Here is a 9854-nt window from a genome sequence, read left to right as displayed (position 1 = left end):
GTATTATAGATTTTTACAGGGGTGCACTTTGGTAGAAGTCAGCCCATTGTTAGTTAGTACAAATAGAAGGTCTGTGTTGGCTTTATTCCTTCTTTTTTAAATGGAATTAAAAGTTCTTTAAGAGTTTACATTAAAAGACTCAACCAATGAGTTTCGACCCATTTCATTGAACTACTTCAGGATATATATGGCTTCCTGACAACATAATGCTCCAAGGAAAAGGCGTCTTACTAGAAGGCCTATTCCTTGTGATTAAATCATCCTTATGCAGAGTATAAAAAAAGACCAGTTAATAGCTGTAAGAAGTAGACAGATTACTGTACAACAAACAGGAGGGCCCTGGTAAGCCCCTAAACAGTTGGGAGCACATGAAAGGGGCAAAACGCATTGGCTGATCTTTTAATGTAGATTCTGGAAAGAATGTGAATTCTAAATAGAAAAGAATGAATGAATTCAACACCCAAAGTCAAGACCATTTATTTGTATTTTCTAATAATTGATTGATGTCTACCATAATGCATTTGCACCAGAACCTTTAACATGATGTCATACAGAGTCTTGTCCCAGTGGCATTTACCAGCATGCCTCAAATCCTGAAAATAAATAAAACCCTACATTTCTCTTTTTCAGTAAATACAAAGCATACTTGCACAGTCTGTGTCCCCTTTGTGTGTCCGTGAGACAGTTAATTGCCTACTTTGCTCATACCCCAGAGAGAAAATTCCCACTTTCTTGGTTTTGTAAATTGGGTAGGTTTGGCTCATGAAACACTCCCTCTTCTATGATATTATTTGCCATCACTACCTTTGTAATATTTGTTGATCATTGTTGCAACTTTTTCTCTTGCGCACCTTTACCCCAAATAAATATAATCCCTCAGCAGTATTACACCTCACTGCCCTAAGAATCCCCAAAGTTAGTGACAATGGCGGCATTGTAAATGAGATCTGAGATGAAGCTGAGGGATGTCTGTTGGCCATGCTCAGACCTGCTCTGAGGGAGCAACTCCCAACAAGACATCTGCGTGGAAACCATCTGGTCAAAGTCTGTGAACTCTGTGCCGTACATCTCATCCTGGTACCCAGATATAAACCTCTTCTCTGCTCCATCCACATTACCATCAAACGAGCTGAAGTTCTGCCAGTGGGCTCCTTCCTGGCATAAAGATGATGGGGTTTGCTGAGGATGTAAAGTGTTCTCCCCACATATGTGCTGCTCTGAGAGCTCTGGAGGCATGTCTGAGAAGGACTGATATTGGCACTGCTGGAGGGTGGCACCATGTAGGCTCAGCCCAGGCATATGATGCAGTCTGGTGTCGCGTTCCTGAATTCTGGGGTCTAAATACTGCGTCCTGGGGTCTGAGTGCTGCATGGTGGTTAAAGGTTCCCTATGACTGTATCTCTGGTCTGGAAGAGAACCAGAGAAGGGCTGGAGGAGGCCCAGCTGAGGTGTGCGGCCAGACGAGCATATCTTGTACATGGACCGGTCCAGCTTCCCTCTCTTCATTCTTCGTGCACGTCTGTTCTGGAACCAGACCTGGAAAAAGTGATACAAGGAATTAGAAGGGTTCTGAAGCTATCATGGGTACAGGTTGAAAATGTTGGAAGCAGGTGAATGGGGAAGTATCGCAGAAGGCAAAACTTGCGGAGAATTCACCACAGGCCATAAAAAACACTTGGACAAGACAGATTGTCACACTGGCAGGGTCAGTGCAATGGTACAAATAGAAAACATTCACTATAGGAAACTGAAAATAAAAAGACCATAGTTCTGTTCGGGAGTGGATTTATTCCTAGTGGAAAAGGAAAAATGTGACTATCTACTACACTGTCTGCTTCATTCCAGCAGGAGTGACTGGGCAGTAGGGCAACTATAGAGCAATAGTATATATTGCACAGTGCAGAGATTGTGTGAATGAGAAGTCCCATGATAGGCAAAGCAGGCAGATATGGCAGCACAGCGGAGTAGGCTGGTGGAACTATATTATGACTTGAACCCTGTTCCTGTCTTGAATTTTACCTCTGGAACTGAAGTTTAGCAAGATCGAAACCTGTTCCATCGAAAGGAGTTTTTCTACTTCCTTCTTCTTATCCAACTGAGTTCACCAAAATACAACCCTCTCCTCTCGCTGCATTACTTATTCACACTAACATCAGGACCTGTAAGGTGGTGCAAACACCCTAACAGCAGCATTGAATCCTTACCAGTCTCCCTCCCACATTGCAAACAAAACACATTCAACCATTAACATGAATCTCACAGCCATAGTTTACGACCAGTCGAAACATATACAGATGGGCCAATGAACCAATGGAGAGATGGAAGAAGCAGCTAATAAACAGACCTGTTGATGGACAAATGGTTTTATTCAGTGGGTGATGGGCAACTATGTGGATGATTGGATAGTTTTTTGCATACATGACTGAGTAGAGTTGGATATCCCACTTCCAAGCAAATGGACCTCAGACTGCTGAACATCTATGCCTTGACTTGCTGCCTTGGAAAGAGTAATCATAGTGGCTTTTGCAATGTGGGCATGCTCTTGCTCTTTTGAAAGGATTCTCAGCATCAGTTCCAGATTGAACCCCAAGGGAAAATAAGAATGTGCTTCCTTTTCTGGGGTAGTTGACCACAAATAGTGTCAATAGAGGCTTAGGCGAAATTTAAAGGATGCCAGTGTAATTCACATAATGTGTATTTCATATTACTCAAAATTCCATCGTACCACCATGTTGTGTAATTACGCAACCGTTTATTGCAAAATTATATTGCAGGAGCACAGAAACAATGTGAACAACCAGATAGGGAGAGGCTGTTGTTCAGGTAGTTGTCCTTTTTTAACTACTGTTTAAGCACGAAATGTGCCTTTTTGTCAAAAATTGACCAACGGGTGTGTTTTGCGCTAAAGTATAGCACTAAATGACAGTTTTGCATTTTGCATAATTATGAGTAATTGTGTGTATTTTTCCTGAAATTTTCTGTAATGATGCCAAAGAAAATTACAGTAATATTCAGAGTTGGTTAATTGGTGATTGTGATTTGATTTGTTTGACATTGCACGAGAAGAGATTTTTTTTTACTATGTTACAAAGTTCGCTGGCTGTTTGGATTGTTAGTAGATCAGAATTGGTGGAGAGGTGTCTGCAGGGAAGATTAGTAGATCTTAGGTGGTGGAACACAGGTGTTGAGGTTATTGTTATTAAATCATATTTTCCAAAAAGATGTGGCTGGTGCAATTGTTAAAAGTAGGGTGTTGGTGTAGCAAAGGGAAAGAGCTGTAGGAATTTTAAAAAAGAGCAGGCAATCTGAAGGCTGGAAATATTAGAAGCTCGTAGTTGGCTGCATGGAAATACAGGTTGGGGTTGTTAGAAGTTTGGAGCTGCCTGAGTGGATGTGAAAAAAATATTAGGAGCCATAGTTGGGGGAATGGAGATGGTGGTTGGGATTGTAGGCAGGTCATGGTTGGGAAGGTTAGAATAGGTCAAGTGGAAGTTGTTGTTTGTTAGTAGTTAATGGTTGGTAATGGTAGGGATGGAATAAAAATGGAACTTAGTATAGTTAACAGGTGAGAGATGGTAGCCATCAGGATTGTTGGCAGGCCTTAAATACCGAAGAAGAGGTGATTGATGGAATTGGGACACAGTAATAGTTGGTGTAGCACCGGTCATGGTTGGAATTGTTAGGATAGGGCTGGAAAAACTGAGGTGAATGTTAGAGTTGTTTGGGGGTTGGAGCAGGGAGAATGCAGTACTGTTAGAACATTAGTACTGGGTCCATGTTGGTAGTTAATGAGATTTCAACAGAGTTAGAAATGGAAGACTGGAAATGCTCAGCTAGTGTTTGAGTTGGAAGGAGAGGTGGTGTTTGAACTGCCTAGGCTAGAGGTGAGCTAACTGAAAAGAAGAGCCTGTTGGTTTTGTTGGCTTGCTGGAGCAGGAAGAATCACAGCTGAAGTTGTAGTCATTGAAAGTTGACTAAGTAGAGTTGTCATTCTTAGATCTGTCTCAGTAGAGCAAATGTACAAGGATTATTAGTAGGTGGCGTTGGCAGGCTGGAGTGATTGGTTGCTGACATACCTCTGCAGTCTGTTATGTTATTCTGTACACCTGCTTCTGTAGACTGTGTTCTTTACCAGGGAGATAGCTTTGAAAGTCACTTTGCTTTTCTGAAAGTAATAGTGTATTTAGGATTACTCTGACTGCTGAGTATTTAAAATTCACAGTCTCCCTTTAAAATGTTGAATTTTGTTTGTATTTTGACCATGGATTTTTCTCAGAGTTACAGGCAGTATTGAGGTTGGCGCGGTTTGAATTCTATATTGGTGAAACTCTGGGGCTGTAGTTCTCATTACCACTCCTATGACAACAGCAGAGTCTGAACAATATTTTTCCACTTTAAACAGAATCAAGACATTCCTGAGGAACACCATGATTGAGGAAGACTGAATGCTTTAGCAATGCTCTCCATAAAGAGAGACCTTGTCAAAAGAATCCCTGACTTTAATGTTCAAGTCATTGAGAAGTTTGCAGCTATTAAAGACACTTGTGCTGATTTTGTCTACAAAAAGTGAACAATATGTTCCTCCTAACATTTCTTGATTGCTGCTAGTTTGCGACCTGCTCAGTTGTTTCCCATCTGCTGTATGTATGTTAGAGACACTTAAATCACTAGTGTATGCCTGACTTCAATCTGTTTAATGTTTATCTTATTGTTTCTCTGAATGACATGTGCAGTGCCTTGTAGGGGGACCTACTACCTTTTAAATGTCTATTCCTTGCTGTCTCGCTGTGTCCAGTCCAACAAATCACAATAGTGTGTATTTGCTTAGTAAATGTAATTTCTAAAGTTATATCAATAAATGAAAACAATCTGTGATGTACTGAGCATTGTTATCTCAAAGCATGTTATGAATATCTGTGGTTATACTGAATACGCCGCTACTTGTGTTATTATTTAGCATCTCTTTATTAATGTAATAACTGCACTTTCACAATTGCTTTATTAATCTTCTTACTTTCTCAAATCTGCTTGAAAATGCACCATTTGCCCACTCTTTTTTCAAAATGTTCTCGGGGAAGAACTCCTCCAAACCCACCTAAGGTTGCTCGGGCTCGCTCGTTGCAGTGCACTCCACCACACATTTTACACCGCACCACTTTCAAATATCACCAGCCGCCACTAGTCCTGTGCACAGGAGTCTAAGTATTTAGTGGAAAGTGGAAGTAGATGCAGGTATTCATATGTGCAGTCATAGGCACCTGACCATTCAAACAACCAGGTTTTTGCTTGTGGTGACACTTGGAATGTGAAGATGTAAAGGGGAGTGAAGTGTGTGCACAATGGGGAATTGTGGATTGATTAATGGATAAATTAACAGATGAGTGGTTGGTTGGATAAAAATCTTTTGACGGCTTGGGGATTGTAGGTTCAATTGTTTCTGTTGAAGCACACTGTTGTTTTTCAATTGTGGGCACACTTGTAAATGTGCCTGTTGGACAGAGGTTGTATGAGAGGTCCGGCTATAAACAGTGTGGAGATGGGTTAGGGAGTCTCCGGGCTACCAGGGGCTCTATGTTCTGCTCTGGTGTCTCTCCAGCAGTCTACTGCTGTTTCTAACTATGTCATGGCCTTGCTGCTCTCGCTGTTACTCCTTGTCCTGGCTTCTGTATCTTCTCTCACCTGTGTCCTCTGGCCTCCTCCCTAACGCCCATCCTGCCTCCTCAATCACTACCCCTAGATAGAGGCATAAGACCAGCTACTCGCAATGCACTACTGCACTGTCCGGTGGTGCTGATGAGAGGTGCATTCCACTCACAGGCCTCCTCCATCATTCTCACTACCTTGTTCCACTACCCCTCTACTGGTCCCTCTCTGACTCGCCCCTTTCCCTCCCCACACTTGGAGGAGCCCTTCGAGCCGTGCAGAGTACTAGGGAAATAGAGAAACATGTTTTACCAAGCAGGCACAACGCCTTTACCACACATCCTTTTACCACGCAATTCCTTTACTGTGCAAGTTTTTACCACACAAGTGCCTTATGGAAATGAGTACAGCTACCGCAGGGGTCTCGAGCATACCTGGATTTTAGCCTCAGGGAGCTTTGTGACAGCTGCAAGCTCCTCCCGGGTGCTGATGTCAGGGTAGGGCACCATTGTGAAGACCCTCTCCAGCTCTGCCAGCTGCCCCCTGGTGAAGGTGGTTCGCTTCCGTTTCCTCTGCCCCGGAAGGGATGCAGTCACCTCGTTCTCTGGGTCCTTTCCAGCTCGCCGCACACCTGAGAGGTGAAAAGAGACTCCTGTTACCACGAGGCCGCGTGGGTGTGTGACGTGAGAGCCGGACGTCTGATGCATACTACTATCGCGCGAGCTCTCACACCTGCCAGCCATGCTGCCTGCAGCTAGTGAGCGCCAGCCCCTATGCTGGTGTTCTTATGTACTCTGGTGTTACTTTCCACTCGTGCAACAGCAAGCACACTGCTAACCTCATTTGTGTGTTAACTGACAACATTTGCGTGTGTATAAATTAGTGTCCGCGTGTGCAAACATTTTGGTAAATTACGTTCAGAAAGTCAGGCAACTTCAAATGATTTGGGGCTCATGTCAAAAAGCACTTCAAAGTTTACCAGTAGCCCCCTGGGGTGCTTTGTATCTTGCCGCTACCTACCTGGTGGACGTTTCCAGGAGCTGACGGCTCCAGTCCCCACCACCCCTTTGGCAGCTAGTACCGTGGGTCACAGCAGCTGCGTACCAGGCGTATTCGCCGTGACGGGAAAGTGGCGCGCGCCTGCCCCAGCGGCCAAGGCCTGAATACAACATCAAAGCAAGCATGGGAGTTGAGGGGCAAGGGGGCAGTGCGTCACCGGCTTCAGGGGTTTCAAACTATGAATCCAACTCCCTTCGAGGAGAACCCCGCGTCTATGAGATGACAGGCAAGACTCTGAGATGACCGCAACCTAGAAGAATCCACTAGGTTGTTAAAGTAAATACCAGGAGTGGGGCACTTGGTCGCTGGTGCATTGGAGTCATCTAGAAACCTTACCACAGGGAAAAGTACACAGCTAAACAGCGATGGACACCGCGCACCCTTTGAATGGTAGATGGAGCCACACAGAGGCAGAATAATGGACCACGGTGAAGAACCCCAGAAGACTGCGGATTTAAAGAGGCTTGTTGAGGAAGCAGGCTGGGCCTGGCAACAGTGTGACCTCGTGGAACACTGTACACGAACAAGAGGCACTCTGTCTCCTACACTGCCCAGTAGCAGCAGCCAAGCTGTCTCATATAATGTGGGTGTATGCTGTCTCATATATAGTCCCGGGACAGGAGACATACCCTCACATATTTCACCCATGCATTCCCGCACCCTCTTCTCTCCTGACGGTCCTTCTCCCCAGGGCACTGGTCCTAAAAAAAGAAGTGGGGGGATGCTGTCACTGGAAGTGACGTCACGCCAGGAAGTGACGTCACGAAAGGTGGCTTGCACCATCAGGCTCATTGCCTCCCCTCGCTCACTCCTTAGATGCAATGCCAGCGCATGTGCAGTGTCCAGTGAGCTCCGACCTCGTCCCAGAAAGGGCAAAGAGTGAAGTCCAGCTGTTTGGCAGGGTGGACGGCGTCCACCCGGTAAAATAAGTGGGGGGACGCCGTCCACCCGCGTGGTACCCCGACTCGAGCCCTGCTTCTCCCTAAAGGACCGCGGACCACCCTTCTCATGAGGGCTTCTCAAGTCCGGGGCCGCACCCGCCCTGATTCGGTGTCAGACCAGCGCCCCGCTTTTTTCTCCTAAGCGCTTTGCATCCCCATTCATGGGCTGAAAATTCAGTATCTTAAAGTATCTTCTGACAGCCCCGCACCCCGGTCACGCATTCACCTACTGCCCAGTCGGGTAGTGATCGCCCTGAGGTGCCCGCAGGAGGGTAGGCACTAGGCAGGGGTACACTCAGGATGAAGGGGGCACCCCACTGCAACACATACCTGCGCGCTGCTAGCTATAACGACTGTGTGCACCGAACGGGATAAAAAGCAGGGAAACGTTGGGGAGCCCACGGGGTGCAGGGGAAACGTCGTGGGACTAAGACTATGGGGTAGAAAGTGCCGACCAGAGGGGGGCTGGGTGATTAACATATTGGAAAAGGGGGGAGATTGGAGCAGGGAGATGCAGTTGGGGTACAGGGGTGTTGGCTCATTAGGACAAAGAGTTGGGGGAGGTGGTAGCACGAGGATGAAGTGGCACTTGAGAAAGAAAGTGTAATGGAACGAGGGGTAGACCACAGGTCTGGGGGTTGGTTCTAAGAGAAGATTTGGGGCACAGGCTGTGGTGCTAGGCGAGTAAAAAGTTGGATCTGTCGATGTTCTGCATTAGGGAATGGGGTGTGGCGGAGTGAAGAGTTGGCGCAGGGTTAATGTTTGGTCTGGGACAGTTTGGTGAAGATAGTTCGGGGTCAGGGTGAAAGGTCATTCAGGGGTGGGGTCTTGTCCCCGGAGATGGGGCGAGGATGCTTCTTTCGGGTGAGCGGTCCCGGGGAAGGGAGGTCTCATCGGTCTTACCTGCAGTGTGCTGCTCCCTCTTGAGGTGCTGGTGGCAGGGCGCAAACTCCCCCTGGCTGAAGAGAGCCGTGCCAAGATGGGCCATGTCTGCAGATGGGGCTCGCGCTGTCCTTAAAGCCCAGGCGAGGGCTGGAGCTGCCCGGTAATTCCGATCCCTGCGTCTGGTAATTCAGGAGGACACTGCCCCGAGCGCCCGGTATTCCTAGTGTAGAAAAGCGATTCCTAGCGCTTCACGGTCCAGGGGTCCTCCGCTTTTACCGCCCGATATTTTCTAACTGTGGATCATAGAGTCCGGAAAACCATAAGCAAGGGCTGCGGGCCCCGTCCTGTGGGCCCCGGACCCTGGCATCGGTGCCAGAGTGGTTATTACGGGCGAGGCTGTCCCTATGCGTGGTGATGCTGCTGCTCCCGGTGCCGCCCGGGCGGCTTTGCACTTTATATCCAGGACAGAGACCGACCCATCCGTTGCCCCCACACCTCAGCGGCTGCCTTTGATCCTCCCCCGCCCGGACTCAGTCTGTCTGACACCTGGAGCGCTCGCCTTGTCCAGCCCAATCCACAGTCAGCGGGGCGCCCCAGCCTGACAGGAAGAGCTCACCCCACCCTCGACAGATAGATACCTCCTGCCACTGAAGGGTGTAGGGAGCAGGAAGCACCACAGACCGCGTGCTGGCTGGCGGCTCTCGTATTCATACCGCGTTGGCACAGGGGACACTGAGCTTTACGGTGATACAGGACAGAGCGCGGTTGCACAGATCCAACATTTCAAATGTTTAAAAACTTTAAATCAACCTAGATCACTGCTCAGACGATAACTAAATAACTCAGAACCTTGATCCTAAAACCCAGGTTCGAAACTCGCAAGGGTAGCTAGCCAGAACCCCCACTTTGAAGCGAGCAAGCACAACCCTCCTTAGAAGAGTTCAGTGCACCATTTCGTCCATCCAATTTCCACCGTCCTTTCATCCGTCCACGTACCGGTTTATAATCGTCCTTCACTTCCGCCCCTCCTTTTTATTACCTTTCCGTCCACCCTTCCATTCATTCACCTTTTTATTCATCTATCAATCATACCCATTCATCATTTTGCCCATGTGTTATTCTGTTCATCCATTCACCCGTCCATTCTTCCTCCTATCTTTCCTTTTAACTTTCTATCTGACCACCATCCATCACCTATCTATCTATCCTTTGATTTTGCATCCAATCTACTCTGTCTCCCATGCAGCCATCATTGCGCCATTCAGCCCATCCATCCATTCCTATTTCACCCGTTGATCTTTTCATCTTTTCATCCTTCCAACCAAA

At 47.0% G+C, this 9854-nt stretch overlaps 1 protein-coding gene across 1 annotated transcript; it reads right to left on the bottom strand.

Annotated features, from left to right (window-relative positions):
• Positions 1 to 900: 900 nt before the first annotated feature.
• On the bottom strand, positions 901 to 8631 carry SEBOX (SEBOX homeobox). The gene is made up of 3 exons (XM_086958549.1): positions 8547 to 8631; positions 6078 to 6274; positions 901 to 1536 (listed from the first exon to the last, which is right to left on the bottom strand). The coding sequence occupies exons 1-3, from the start codon at positions 8629 to 8631 to the stop codon at positions 901 to 903; spliced, it is 918 nt and encodes a 305-aa protein (XP_086814675.1).
• Positions 8632 to 9854: the final 1223 nt, after the last annotated feature.

Source organism: Lissotriton vulgaris, chromosome 2_1 (genome assembly GCF_964263255.1).
Source record: "Lissotriton vulgaris chromosome 2_1, aLisVul1.2, whole genome shotgun sequence".
In the NCBI taxonomy this organism is placed as follows: Eukaryota; Metazoa; Chordata; class Amphibia; order Caudata; family Salamandridae; genus Lissotriton; species Lissotriton vulgaris.
This window is presented reverse-complemented; position numbering and strand designations above follow the sequence as displayed.

Coding starts and splice junctions, on each gene's coding strand:
- SEBOX (XM_086958549.1), bottom strand. CDS start 8,631: ATGGCCCATCTTGGCACGGCTCTCTTCAGCCAGGGGGAGTTTGCGCCC. Junction 6,275..8,546: donor GAGGGAGCAGCACACTGCAG/GTAAGACCGATG, acceptor TTCACCTCTCAG/GTGTGCGGCGAGCTGGAAAG. Junction 1,537..6,077: donor TCCCTGAGGCTAAAATCCAG/GTATGCTCGAGA, acceptor CACTTTTTCCAG/GTCTGGTTCCAGAACAGACG.